The 14964-nt window shown below is 43.1% G+C and overlaps 1 protein-coding gene across 3 annotated transcripts in view; it reads left to right on the top strand.

Moving 5' to 3' along the window:
- Positions 1 to 14964, top strand: part of SOCS7 (suppressor of cytokine signaling 7) — a 34936-nt gene that overhangs the window by 1937 nt on the left and 18035 nt on the right. Inside the window, exons 2-7 of one of the 3 annotated variants that reach the window (XM_043469949.1) lie at positions 7186 to 7250; positions 9840 to 9944; positions 10420 to 10521; positions 11422 to 11552; positions 12026 to 12194; positions 14269 to 14397. In XM_043469949.1, coding sequence (XP_043325884.1) covers positions 7186 to 7250; positions 9840 to 9944; positions 10420 to 10521; positions 11422 to 11552; positions 12026 to 12194; positions 14269 to 14397 — 701 coding nt within the window. The remainder of the gene's footprint in view (positions 1 to 7185; positions 7251 to 9839; positions 9945 to 10419; positions 10522 to 11421; positions 11553 to 12025; positions 12195 to 14268; positions 14398 to 14964) is intronic. The other 2 variants (XM_043469959.1, XM_043469968.1) reach the window with 2 other exon arrangements.

Here is a 14964-nt window from a genome sequence, read left to right as displayed (position 1 = left end):
TCTCTAGTTGGGTGGTGATTTGAAACCACCCCGCCGCCACCCTCGCCCAGCTTGTAAAGTTTTTTCAAGGTATGTGTCTACCATTACCCCTGGCAGGAAGCTTGCTGGAAAGGTGTGGCCTTTGGGGCCGAAAGTTTGAGTTTGACCACCTTGCTTATTCTTTCTGTGTACTAGCACCTCACACTCTTCACGCTCATGCATGCAAATGATGTGACAAACTTGTGTAGTTGTAGGCCAGCAGTTAACTGGGCATCTCTAGTCAAAATTTTAATGTTTTCTTGATTGGTTTCTTAGACATGATATCTCAAGCCTGTGTGCTAACCACTGTGAGGATAGAAAATAGCCTTGTTCTCAAACCTGTATGAGAATTCTAAGTATGGTGTGCGTGCATACTCATTGTGTCTGTTCTGCAACCCACCAGGCCCCTCTGTTCATGGAGTTTTCCAGGCAAGAATACTGGTATGGGTTGCCATCTCCTCCTCCAGGGATCTTCCCCACCCAGGGGTCGAAACTGCATCTCTTGCGTCTCCTGCATTGGCGGGCGGATTCTACACCACTGGGCCACCTGTATTGGTACATGAATTCTACCCCAGTTGATGAAAATTCCAAACTTAGACATAGAGCTGTTTTCTGCATTTCTGAAGTGCAGACAGCTCTCTGACATCCAGTGTTAGATTTTCCCTTGTGGTAACTGCCATTGTGGTTTGCACTGCTGAATGGGTTCTTAGAACGTTTGGAATTGGTTTTGGCGCAGCTCATGTGATGGATTCATGAGATGCACCAGCAGCCACAACCCAAGGCTGAAAAACAGGTAGACAAATTGAGAATTTTACTGTGCGCCAGACTCACGTGGGGGGCTCTGGGAAAAGATCAGATGGCCCCAAAATTTGAATTAAAAAAAAAAAAACTCCCTCATATGATCTGGACTGAAAATCACTCATCCATGGACTTCTCCTTTCTTTTTTTTTCCTCTTTTTTTGGACTTCTCCTTTCAAAGGAACTTTTTACTCCAAGAGGAAAGCATGGGGTCATCTTTTTGTTGTTTCTTGGCTGCATGGCCTAGGGAATCTTAGTTCCTTGACTCAGGGATGGAACCTGTGTTCCCTGCAGTGGAAGTGTAGAGTCCTAATCACTGGACCGCCAGGAAATTCCTGGTCAGTTTGATTTTGTTGCCTTTTCTGAACAGCTTGCCAGGGTCTCATCTTGGGATCAGACAAAACCTAAACTCCCTGAAGAAACCAGTAAGTTGATGCGGGTTATCCCTTCAGGTAAATGTGTGTTTCACCATTTGCTTCCCAATGAACTCACGCTGGGAGCTCAGGTCTGAAAAAGCATGTGGCTGCTGAAGCAGCTTTTTTTCTGGTAGGCTCTGCATTCGATGCTCCACTTAGCGGTGTAGATGAAATTTTCATTTTCTGGGGGCAGGGCAGGATTGAAGCTGTGGGTAATGACCTAGGATAGATTGCTGATTTTCTTGTGGTTTGTCCTGCCTTTGTTCCATATTGACCAGGACTTGGTCTGAGATTCCAGAGACGCCAAATATGAGGTGTGGCGTGAAATTAGCTGCAACGTCTAATAGATTAGGAAGAGGAAAAGGCATATAACATTATACGGTTTTTTGCCTTTGGAAGCAGAATTTAATGGTCATTGGCTGCTCTGTCACCAACCCTCACGCTAAGCACAGTACCGATTTCTCCTGCAGAGCAAATTGGTCTGTAGCTCTGCAAAGAAGCTTAGTTCAGGGCACTGGAGAATTATATTTTTTGGTCCAAGAACTTTTTATGATGCATTGGAGAAGAGCTAGGTATTCGTGTATGAACGTTTGGTTGACTGCTGTTAGGAGGCAGCATGTTGTACAGAGAATATGAACATCTGGATGCCATGTAGGACTCCAACATCACCTGTGAGATGCAGGCCAATTTTGTTTTCTTCACGCTTCTCTCCTTTTTTAATCTGCAAAATGGGAGTGATTCCTGTCTTGTTCCTGACCTTATAGGAATAGAGTGAAGACGAGAGAAATTGAGATGGAGTATTTTTTGCTTTTGGAGGAGAGGTAGTAAAATAGAACTGGTGAAATTTTAAAAAATGCTTAGGATTTGGTACTGTTAGATTTTCTTGTTAGCTTTTCCATAGCTTACTATGTGCCAGTCTTGCTGGCAGTCTTGCAGCTGTGAGAAACTTGATAAGTCTGGCCAGGGTAGTTGTGATTTTTATGGATCTACACCTCCTTAGTAAGTCTGCCCTGTTGGGAGGAAGGATAAGTTTGGATTTTTAGCTTGTTCTCTTGTTTCTATTGGTAGGACCTGGAAGCCATGAGAAGTGTCAGCCTTTTGCCAGAAGGTATATGCCTGCCTTCTCATTGTTGGTTGGAGTTAATTATGAGCCTCTGCAGTCTTTGCTGTATAATTTGGGGCTTTTGCAGTAACCTCTGGGCATGATTCTCTTTGCTTTTCTCAGCATTTACCTTTCCCACAGCTATCATGAGAAAGTATCTCCAACAATCTTTTTTTTTTTAATTTGTTTATTTTATTTTTGGCTGTGCTGGGTCTCCTGTGCTGTGCATAAGCCTTCTCTAGTTGGAGTGAGCAGGGGCCACTCTTGGTTGCAGTGCACAGGCTTCTCATTGCTGTGGCCTCTCTCGTTCCGGAGCGCAGCCTCTAGGCTTCAGTAGTTGTGGCTTGTGGACTCTGGAGCACTGAGTCCGTAGTTGCCTCAGGGTATGTGGGATCTTCTCAGAGCAGGGATTGAACCTGTGTCCCCTGCACTGGCAGGCTGCCTCCCAACCATTGGACCACCAGGGAAGCCCTCCTACAATTATTTTAAATTTTATTTACTTTTTTTGGCAGTGCGGCATGGCTTGTAGGATCTTAGTTCCTTGACCACAGGAACTAACCTGCACCCCCTGCGGTGGAAGTACAGAGTCTTACCCACTGAACCACGAGGGAAGTCCCCCTATGATCATTTTACAAGACTTAATAGTTTCCATATTAAAAAAAAAAATTATTTATTTGGCTGTGATCTTTAGTTGCAGGACACGAGATCTAGTTCCTTGACCAGGGATTGAACCCAGGCCACCTGCAGTCTTAGCCACTGGACCACCAGCGAAGTCCCTTGTATTTTAACATTAAGCAAAACTTTAGTTCCTTTCAGATGCTTTGGAGTCTGCCAAGTTGACCTTCCTGGATACACTGAGTCTTAGGTCCTGAGGTCTAGTATGAGTTAGCTTAGAGAACTCTTGAAGTGAAGGAATACATAGGCTTACCAGCTTATCAGGTTTCTGTTCTGGAGAACTGGGCTAGGCTGTGTAACACACATATGTTGAAATTCAGAGAGCTGGGCTTGATGCCTATGGGCTTCAGTGTTATATAGGATTGCTATTTCAGGAAAACCAGTGAAGTTCCCTTGTCTGGTTCACATATGTTTAGCTGATTGTCTTCCTTTGTATTTGGTGAGAAATAGCATTCAACCCGACTTTTTTGAAGCATTCCATAATACACATTTGGTTGGAAATGGGTACCTTGTTCATTTCTCAAGGGTTTTTTTTTCCTACTTAATGGTTGAGGCTATTACTGGCAGTCTTCATAGTTGTGAGGTGGAAAAATGGAGAACAGTTTTGTAGTGGTTTCCTATCTATTTGTTTGGGAAAAAAGATACAGTTTTGGAAAGAGAGGCTGCCTTGGCGTCAGTTTGGGGCCCTGCTGTCATGGATAGACCTGGCAGACATGAGAAACCCTTTTCTCTGTTTTCTTGGGTCTTCAGGTCTAAGAGAGTCTTTTTGAGAAAGGGCGTGACATACTGAGAGAAAAATGATTTTATGGTGTGGTGAAGAGGGTCTGTCTTTATGTTTAGGTTTTGGGTCCATATTCTGTTGATCTTTTCAACTATTTTTCCACAAAGTGGTTGTGATTGGCAGCTCTGTTTTGGAATGAGCAACCTGGCTTTATAAATCTCTGTCCATTTGAGTCTTGTGTCTTTTACGCCTTTACATTTTGCTCACTGACATCATTTCTAAGCTTTTAGACATTGGGCTACCCCTCTGGGCTTTTCCCTGGAAGTTCCCTCCATAGGTTCTTTAGTTGGTTTATGGTGGAGTTTTGGATCTGACCTTGTTGCACAGATGTCTGTGTATTGGAACTAAAAATGAGCACATGGTTTTTGTGCCTGTAGCACATGAACAGACACTGGCTTGTAATGTGTTGGAAATGGCACAGGCTGGCTGACTTGGCACTGTATGCTTTAACAGGGACAGAGGTAAATTGTGGCTGCAAAACCTGATATTTGGACCCCTACTTTAAAAGTTAGCAAAAGACATGTGTAAGTCTTATGACACTGTAGAGGGATTTATGGACAAGAGAGAAAGAGCATTACTATGTCATTGTTTGTATTTTAGGTTTCAGGGAATTTGAAAAGTGGCCAGTAGTTATATCAATGTGTTGTCAGCCTGTCTAGTCTAATGTTTTTAACTCCTTTTATCCCACAGATCTGTTGCCATTTAATTAGTAATTTGCAGAGTGGAAATGGACAGAGACATCTTATGTCTTTGTTACCCGAAGCACAAGCAGTGCATTGCCGACACAAAGGACTGCTAGCCGCAGAGAAGACCTAAGGTCTTCTGCTTGCCACCTGAGGCATAGCCCACCATGTCCTACCTGACATCACCCCTCAGGTCTCTCTGCTGCTAAGATGCAAGTGGTCCACTGGCAGAGTTACAGTGGCTTAACTTTGTACCCTAATGCTTGTCAAGGTGATTTGGGGAGGAGAAGACTAATACGGGAATGTCGTATTGAAGGGTTAGTTAAAAATTTTACCTGGAGCCATATCATTCTTGTTGCTTTCCAAAAAAACAGCGTATCTAGCTTAGAATGGTTATCATTTTAAATGTTTCAGATATACAAAAAGAAATTTCTAAAATGTATATACTATAATATGATGAAATGTATATTTAGGTAACCATCACTAAGCTTAACAAATAAAATGTTATCAGTATCTTTGAAGACCCCTGAGTGTGACTTCCTGATTACATCTCCCCCCTCCCCAGTGTAACCACCATCCTCAATTTTATGTTAATCATTCCCTTGCTTTGTTTTTTATGTTTGTCTAGATTTGTCTTTTCATGAATGACTGCCATTAGAATGCTCTCAGGATCCTTGAGACAGAAACTGCTTTGGATTTTTAGTTAGACAATATCTCCCCAAAGAGAGAAGGAAGCACTTGTATTTGTTATTAGCCTTTCAGCCTCTTAGACCTTCTACCTCTCTAAGCTTCCTTATTTGTCTGAAAAAAAAAAAAAATTCTGAGACACTCAAATGGCTCTGCCTTGGTTTAGAGTCATATATATTTCTTTTTCTAGATCCTAGAAACTATGATTTTCTTCTTCAAAATGTCGGGGGCGGGGAGAAGATGAGCTGGAGCGAGGCGGCCTCGGCAAGATGTGTGCATTGGGTGCTGCTGTTCTTCAGTGCTCGGCACTGAGGAGCTTCGTCCTCAGCATGGGCAGATGGCAGAGTGATGCAGCTTCCTTTGAAAAGAGGCAAACAGCCAAATGGCTGAGGTGTGAACCCTCTGAGAGGCCAGTGCTTTAGGTTTCTGCTTGCTGCGTTTAATGTTGTATCCACAAATTACCGAATAAAAATCAGCTTGGACGCTCCTCAGTCTTAACGTCCAGTGGGATTCATTTTCCGTCCCAGACCTCTGGAGTGTTGGGACTAAGCTGCAGACTGCCACAAGCAACTTTTATAAATAGAGGGACTGTGTGTGCCCCTGTCTTTTGCGGATGCAGCCACCTCTCCTGTGTGTGCTGTGGGCGGGGCGTGCACAGTGGGCACCGTCATTAGACTTCTCAAGTCTCAGCATGGAGGCGGCTGCAGAGGGAGTGTGAGATGGGTCAGGAAAGGGAGCCCAGCATCTCAGCTATTTCTGAGCAAGGTCTTCACAGTATGGTTTTGAAATTCTGTTTGAAGTGAGTTCTGAGAAGCACAGACATCTGTGTTAAAACATAAATGCATAAAGATCTTCCAAAGTCAAGTAATTCAAAGTAGGATTTCATTTTGGATTTTCTTTGCTTTTCCCCATCTCTTGGTGCAGTTGAAGTTTTATTTAAACCTTTGGGTGAGAGTAATTTTGGAAAGTGAGCCAGGTCTAAGGTGTGGAGTCAGGCATTTAATTTGGCGGTGGATTTTTTTTTAAAGGCTGATTTATTGAGATACAATTTATACCACCTAAAATTCACCTTTTTTTCATTGCTTAGTTCTGTTAATTTTGACAGATGTCAAAATCATAACCTCTTCCACAATCAAGATACAGCATATTTTCATCACCTCCACTTCTTTCCCTTGTAGTCAGTTCAATCATCCTGAGATGATTAGCACATTTCTAGCCAGAAAGAATTTTATCAGTCTTTTGGATTCCTTTCATTTCATTTCTCACCCCAAGCCAGTTGAAATTGGTGCAGTGTGAAGTTACCTTTGGTGTGTCTTCAGAAATCTGGGTTTTCCAGCTGGTTTGGGAGCAGCATCAAGAACAGGCATGGGTTGGTTGGGGAGGCTATGACTAGCAGCTCAAAAAAAGAAGAGGCCACCTTCTTTGGGTGCCAGGCAGAGCATCTTAACTTGAAGAGGCTCCCTTGTTGGCTGTTGGCTTTGGCCCGTGGCTTGGGGGCATTTTGCAGAAATCAGAGGCCTTACTGGTTGAAGATTGCATGTATATCCTGTAGTGCTATTCTCAAATCCAAAAATCTTGCCTGGTTCACTTTGGGACCTCCTGTTCCTAAGAGCAGGCCCAGAGGGAAAGCTGGTGCTCTGAAGTGGCACCTGTTCAGGTCAAGAGCCTTTCTCTTGGCTTTCCTGTGAGAATCAACTCTGCATCTGAATTCCTTCCTCTAGAAGTGGACTTACTAATTACCACTCAAGATGTTTTACTCTTTTAAGGTGATGGGTGTGGAAAGCTCCAAAGAGATTTCTTATTGCTTTGTAGGCTGGTGAATTCTGTAGCCAAATCTATTTAAGGAATCGCCTTAATTATTTTATTTTTCCCTCTTTAAATTTTAGTCTTTATTACAAAAGTGCGGTTGACAATGACTTGGGTTTGCTTTATTTTTCGGTGCATCTGGAATTGAGCACTGCAGTGATTTAAATGCATGTGTGTTCATTCTCCGCCTCATTCTATGTGTGCTTTCTCACCCCTCAGGAAACCCAGGTTGACAAGAACTCAAAGTGCCTTTTCTCCAGTCTCCTTCAGCCCGCTGTTCACAGGTAGGTGATCTGTTTCTTTTTCTCTAACATCTAAAAGCAGGACTGTTCTGAGACGTGTCAGGAAACACTTGCAGATGCATCACAGAGGGAGCTGCAGGCATGTCTGCAGTTATTTTCTTCATTCTGTGCCTGCTGGGTTTGGGGTAACACTATTTTTATGGTGTGGAATGTGTTCTTAACTTTGGATGCTTTATAGTTTGAGGTAGAGACTGCTTGCTGGTAATTAGGTGGCCCTGGCAGTTATGCAGGCTTTAGTTCAGGGTCATCACGTATAAATTAAAAGTAGAAAATACAAATTTATGGGCTCATAGCACATAAAGGACTCTGGAAGTCATACAGTTCCTGTGCTTGCTTCCAAAGGAAGTTCATGGATTATCTAATAAACATGATCCACGATGATCTGGTCTATTTTTAAAGACTTTGGGCAAAGGGGAATCACATGAACTCTTGTCTTACCCATTTTGGGAGATAACAGTTCTTGCAGCTGTTAAGAGTTCTTATTGCATCTAATTTAAGTCTCTCCTCATGCAGCAGGGAACACAGTTGCTAAAGTAAGAAAGTGGTCAAATATCCTTTCACCTTCTCCTTTGAAGGGAGCTTTTTCTGGGAGGGAAACCTTTTGTTCTGTGAGTCAGGTGTGGAGTTTCTGCTTGAGTGAGCTGTAGAAAAGGACATCTGGAGCACACAGCCTCAAGTTTCAAAAACTGGAGCGCTCCTCTCTGGGTGTGGCCAAGAATCCTTTAAACCTAATCCTAGTTTCAAACTCTTTTGGATATTGTGTCCCTCAAAAAAGATGATTACAAGAATTGTGATCTGGGACTGGAAATTTTCAGGAAAATGTTCAACAGGCTAGTGGAACCCCCATTACTGAGTAGACTGCTGTGAACTGTCAGAACAGGTGAGTTTGGTGCCTGTAATAGGCACCAGTGGAGAAGGAGGTCCTCTGTTCTTAGCCCAAGCAAGGAATTAAAGGATCTTATCCTTATCCTGTAGCAGAATGTCTTTCTAGCTAGTAGTTGTTTCCCTTTTAAAGTAATGAAACTAACATTTGTAATTTCAGGTCCCACGTTCTTATTTCAATGACTTGGGTTTGCTTTATTTTTCAAGAAGCTTAGCTCTCTTGAATTATTTCCTCTAAGTGCTATACTACCTACAAGCTAGACCTGTCTGACCCTTCTGGAAACCTGGGCTTGTTGCATTGCTCTGGGCAGCTAAAGTGAAAGTGAAAGTCGCTCATTCATGTCTGACTCTTTGAGACCTCATAGACTGTCCATGGAATTCTTTAGTCCAGAATACTGGAGTGGGTAACCTTTCCTTTCTCCAGGGGATCTTCCCTACCCAGGGATGGAACCCAGGTCTCCCACATTGCGAGCAGATTCTTTACCAGCTGAGCCACAAGGGAAGTCCTGGGCACGCAGGCCCTCAGTAATTAAGCTGTGTGGTGAATTCCTAGAACTTCCACTGATGACTTTTGGAAGAGCTTTTCTGCTTATCTTAGTGTTCAAGACCTTTGTTGGTCTTGGAAAAAAAAAAGGATACCACAAACTGTATTAGATTCTGAATGCGCAGTTCTTGGCCTTTTAGAGATATTTGTTACCTCATTTTCTTAACTGGGAAACATTAAGATTCTAGCTAGGGACTAATTCAGCTTCCTACAAAAGAAAAAGGTGTTGGAAATAACACCCTGAGTGCCAAATTAGAGAAATCCCAAATTCTGACCTGTGGATAGGATCTACCAAAACAAACTGACTCTTTGCAACCTTCAACAGAAGGTTGATAAAATAGCCTTCATTCTCTGGTGATTCATGTGGAGAGAGGGTAGCTGTGCTGGGTGGCAACAAGGAATGAATTTGGTAGAGAACAGAACTGCATAACATGCTGAAAAGTAAGAGAAACCATGTGTACCTCCCCCTGCTCCCCCACCCAGAGTTCCTACTGAGAAGCTTCCTCTAAGCTTTTGCCTGACTGTGGAAATAATTAATTATTAGGGCTGTAAATGCACTTTTCAGTCTTTGTAACCTCAGCTGTTAGGAATTAGTTGATATCTGAAATGGTTGGGCCTCTTAGGAGTGACTATTCTGGAAAATCTTGATGTGGAAAGCCATTTAGGAGGAAGTTGGGGCTAACATTGGGATCTTTATCTGGATTCAGCTTAACATTTTAATGGTGCTTGCTGTCCGTGTCCATTTGGGCTTGTAAAAAGTTGCTTGTCTTGCTCCCCGAGGCAAAAATTGATACCCAAATCTGTAAAAATAAATGGTGTGGGTTCCATTTGAATAAAGAAGACTTCTTGTGCAAGGTTATATCCTCAGCGGCAGAGCCAGCATTAGTTGGCTTTTTCACTGTCAATCCCATGATTTCGTCTTAAAGATCTGTGATCTGTAACAGAGTAAAGGAGTGATGGAATTTAAAACTGACTTCTCAGGTGTCTGGACTGGGGGGATTCCAGCCGTGGGAGCGTTAGATCTTGAACTTTCTGAGAGCCGTGGACCTCCGGCGTCCCTTGCTTGCTCTCTGCTTCCTTTTGCTTCCTGGCCTTGGCTTTGGGCACGGTGCTGCTGTAACATGCTTGCTCCATGAACCCCTCAGGTGAAACAGTGTCACTGGTGGACGTGGACATCTCCCAGCGGGGCCTGACCTCTCCACACCCTCCAACTCCCCCTCCTCCTCCAAGAAGAAGCCTCAGCCTCCTAGGTATAGTTTTCTTCCCTCTTCCTTCTTGCCCTGTGGGAGAGTGAGCTCTGTCGACCTGTTGTTTTTTGCCAGGAACCAAACAGACTCTTGGGTTTCTAATGATGACCCAGTTATTTCATTTCTTGTCCCATTCTCAGCACCCCTCTCATCTCTGAAGTGGTTAAATGGGTCTCTTACCTGCATGCTGTAATATCTACTGTCCATATATTGTTTCAATCTTTATTTATAAAGAGTATTTATCTTGTTCTGAATCTACTGCTGCTGGGCAGCTTTAGGGATATCCTTACTTTCCTACTTTCAAGCAAAGGAAACCAGATTAAGATGATTGTGGCCCTCTGTGCAAAAAAGATAGGGTGAAGCTCAGGCCGCTTTGCCCCAGAGGGCAGCCTGATGATCCTTTTCCCTCTCCTCTGCCTTCGCTGTGCTCATTCTGTGCCCATATTTCTGAACCTTTTGCTTTTGTTCTCTCTTCTAGATGATATCAGTGGGACGCTGCCTACGTCTGTCCTTGTGGCTCCGATGGGGTCTTCCCTGCAGTCTTTCCCCCTACCTCCGCCTCCTCCACCCCATGCCCCAGGTTAGCTTAGCTTAGAGGCAAGACTTGCAAGAGTGGGGAGTACAAAGTGAAACACTTTTGAAGGATGGGAGAAATCTATTTATGGAAATAAAAGAACTTAAGAGAAAGCTTAAGTCATATCCCCTTGACTGGACCAGAACTCCTTGGAAATGAGGCCAAGCACTAGTTATTTTAGCCTGTTTTCTTTATGGAGGCAAATCTGATTTTTGGTAGAGATAAAAGACTGTTGGATTTTTTTTGTCTCTTTGCTACTGAAACTTGTTTGCAGTCCTTGAGTCAATATCACTTAGGAAACTGCCCTAATTTCAGTAGAGTGAGGAGGTTTAATGTGTTGCTGGTTTTCAAAGTTCTGTGGTTTTTCTAAGCTTTTAGCATTTACTGCAGCCTTGTAAATAAGTACCAAGCATTCAGTAGCCCATACCTGCTTGGCCAGCCCCCAGTGCCCAAGGAATAAAATGAATGAAATCAGCATTCTTTTCTACTTGGCTGACAAAATCTACTTGCTTGGCAAAATCGTTGCTCTTCCTGGGCAAGTTAAGTGAGTCACTATTTCCAAGGCTGCCGTACCGGCACTTCATCTCGAGGTGGGAGAAGTTGGAATCGCTCTAGGCTGGTGAAAGCCCTGAAGTAGTCACCTTAGTCAGGTTAGTGAGCTGCTGCCTCCCCCTTTCCTGGGGTTAAACGCCCCCACCCATCCTTCACAGCTTACACGAGCCCACACAGCTTTTTGTCCCAGCCCATCCAGCTCTTCCCCACTGCTTTGGCTTCCACCCTTTCCAGCTTAGCTTCTAATGCCTTGCCCGTCTTCAGTTAGCATCTCTGTTTTGGGGGGAGGGAGGGTCTACTTGAGGTTGGGAACGATAAGGGTCAACAAGTGACCACTGCTGTCTTGCCCTGCAGACGCGTTTCCCCGGATCGCTCCCACCCGAGCCGCTGAGTCCCTGCACAGCCAGCCCCCGCAGCACCTCCAGTGTCCCCTCTACCAGCCTGACTCGAGCAGCTTTGCAGCTAGCCTGCGAGAGCTGGAGAAGGTGGGTGGTGCCCAAGGCCTGACAGCTTCCTCCTCTCACATTCTCCTAATTCGAAGCCAGGCTCCCCTTCTGTTCTTTTTAGAGGAAGAGTAGTTTCCTTGCTTCTGTATTTACAGTGACAAAATAATATGTTGCTATCATTAGTTCTATGAGATGTTGTAAAATTGAATCTGAAAAAAACGTCTGAACCTAATGAGAGAGGTTATGGAGAAATATTTACATAGTCTAAGCTGACCTAGGTCCCTCCTCTCTTCTTTGTAGGGCTTTGGTAATGGAACTGTAAAATTATTTTTCTGTTACTTTTGGAGGCCTGAAAGTATGATGAACCTGATACTCATTGCTAATGGTTGAGGCACTCCTAGCAGCTTTTACCTACTGCAGTGTTTTGTAAATGGGGGGTTCTTGTGGTCAGAGTAATTGTGCTGAAAACTTTGACATTCCTGTGTTCTAACTCCTTGCCACTTCTTTGATAGTGTGGTTGGTATTGGGGGCCGATGAACTGGGAAGATGCAGAGATGAAGCTGAAAGGGAAGCCTGATGGTTCTTTCCTGGTACGAGACAGCTCCGATCCTCGTTATATCCTGAGCCTCAGTTTCCGATCACAGGGTATCACTCACCACACCAGAATGGAGCACTACAGAGGTGAGAGGTGCTGGCATTTGAAGGAAGCCTTCTTTCCCCTTTGGCTTTTGCTACCTTTGCTATCTGACTTTCTCATTGGAAGGGTTCACAGAAATGGAACTGTGAATAGGTGGGAAAATCTCATGGACTCAATTGAATATTGATATATGGGCACTGATTTCGATCACGAGAAATATTGGCGGGGATGGTGAGGAGCATAAATGTTCCATTTAAAAGTTTTCTCAGCACATCTTGTCTCCTAAACAGACTCTGAAGAAGACTACTGAAGAACAGAATAAAGCCAGTAAAACTCTCTTGGTAGCAGGAAGAAATAACCTAGGACCATGAGACAAATTCTCCCAAGCTTTGGTTCATGATTAAACTTAGCATCTAGAGATATTAGTCATGTAGATAAAGAGGAGAATTTGTGGATCCTGTGACTGTTCTGTACTGAATTTGTTTGCCTGGCAGTCACATCGATGATAATTATGTCTTTTTCTGGTCAGCTTTGTAGTCTTGTAGGAAATAGTCATCAAAACTCTATGAGAATTTGTGAAATCAACATACTGTCTGTCTTCCTCTGTGGTCAGGTTGTGCTTAATAGTCCAGTCATGTCGAGAAGCTGACTTGTTCAATACTGCTGTCTGGATGGACTTTGCGTCAGGACATTTGGTATTTGATTTGGGCCACAAACTTGTAATGGTCATTGGTGGTGGGGCTGGCTAATACATACTTTGTCAAAATACCTGCAGTATGCTACAAATTTAAAAATTGTGGAGAACTCTGGGGAGTTTTATGGACTTGCCCCTCCGATTCCTCTTGCTCCTCCCACATGTGATCAACCTTAAATGAACTGTGTGAGATCCTGCATTTCACGTAAGGGGCTCTTTCATGCTCTTCTCAAGCACCACTGTATCTTTCCTGCTCTCAGTCGTGTTCTGCTGAATTAATTTGGTTTGCTTCTCTTGTTAGGCAAGAAGTAGCTGTTTAGGTTAGCATAGCTTTGTCCATGGTTTCCTCTGCCCCCATCTCTGGTTCCAAGATGCATGAAGAGAAAGGAACTTCAGTCCAAAGACTTGAGAGAATTAGTTAGAGAACTGTGGGGTAGACTGCTACTTGTTTTCCTGCTGTTCCTAAAAGCAAAAGTCAAATAAACAAAACAAAACGCAAAACATAGCATTTCAGAGTGAAGTGCTTTTATAAACCTATTAAGATTATAAATGACTAGGCGATGGAAATGATGAATAAATGCTTGACCTCTAGGTTCCCGATAGGTGAGATGCCTATCTGAGAGTATTTTCAAATGATTCTCCAATTACTTTTTGTTCAAAGGAACTTTTCTTCCTTGAATAAATGGAATTTTTAATAGAAGCCCTGGGCCTTTCAGTTGCCAGTTTGCAATGGAACATTTGTCTTCATCTTTTAAGTGATCCCAAAAGAGTAGTCAAGGTTCTCAAATCTGCAGTTCTCTTGAGTATCCCTTTTGTGACTCTTTTGGATTTAGTGCTTTAGTTGTTGAAGGTTTTTTTTTTTTTTTTAAGTTATGGGAGTTCAGATTGCTTTTTGCCTTTGGGATTCTAAAGTTTGGGGTGGGATCTTTGTAACATGTCGGGGCGTGGGATTTTAGAAGTTATAGAAGGAAAAGACTTAGAATTTGATTTTTGTGCTTAACACATACATGAATGAGTAAGACCCACAAAACCGCTGTTCCTGTCTTTCCTATTCTATGCATACTTGAAGATTTAAATCTTTCTGAGGGAATGTCATTTAAACTTACTTTAGCATAGCCGCCTTTTCTTTATGGTCTGTGGTTTAAAGATTAATGTTCATACTCAATAAAGTCTTTTTGTATCTTTTTTCTGACTCGAATTTATTATTGTTTAACAGAAACATTGTAAGACCTAATTTATATCTTATTAAAAGCAACATCTTTCTTTCCATTAGTTGTAGAACAAGCAGGAACAGGGACCTCTGACTCAGCTTGACCACAAGCTACCTTTCCAGGAGGGAAACTCATTAAAATGTTCGAGCCAGCTTCTCAAGTCTTCCTAAAGTAAGTTTTGCATTTTTACCTCTCCGTAACTTTCCATGGCAGGAACCTTCAGCCTGTGGTGTCATCCCAAGTTTGAGGATCGCTGTCAATCAGTGGTGGAGTTCATTAAGAGGGCCATCATGCACTCCAAGAATGGGAAGTTTCTCTATTTCTTGAGATCCAGGGTTCCAGGTAAGGCTGTTGTTACATTAATTATTTAACTTACTTGGGTATGATCAAGCATAATGTCCACTCCCCATGGCTCCCCTCCCTCTTCCCCCACAGTTATTCAAAGCTTTATATTAACTATTTAACTTGAGTATGATCCAGTGCAGGATCTCTACCTCCACTCCTGCACCCACTCACCCAAAAAACTCCCAAACCAGAAACACTTAAAGCTTTTTTTCCTGGCTCTTATAGTATCCACTCTTCCTCGAGCCTAGTGGGTAATATCCTGTCCTTATACATTAATCCCCCAGGAGCCTGGTGGGCTATAGTCCATGGGGTCACAAAGAGTTGGATACGGCTGACGAATACACATATTGAGAAGGAATCTTTGCTTCTCTGATCACATGAATGAGAAAACTGATCCTGCCCCTGATGTCTGGGTGTCATGTATTCACATTTAACTTTCAGAAGTCTTTCCTTGTCCCTAATCCAGGCATCTCACATTTACATGTGAAACAACTCTCGGGTCATTTTCATGGGAAACTGGGAAAGTAATAGAGTGTTCACTAGAAATGGGAGTGTCAAGGAGGC

The sequence above is a fragment of the Cervus canadensis genome, chromosome 1 (assembly GCF_019320065.1).
Source record: "Cervus canadensis isolate Bull #8, Minnesota chromosome 1, ASM1932006v1, whole genome shotgun sequence".
NCBI lineage: Eukaryota > Metazoa > Chordata > Mammalia > Artiodactyla > Cervidae > Cervus > Cervus canadensis.
The sequence above is the reverse complement of the archived record's forward strand: the minus strand, read 5'-3'. Positions and strand labels throughout refer to the sequence as shown.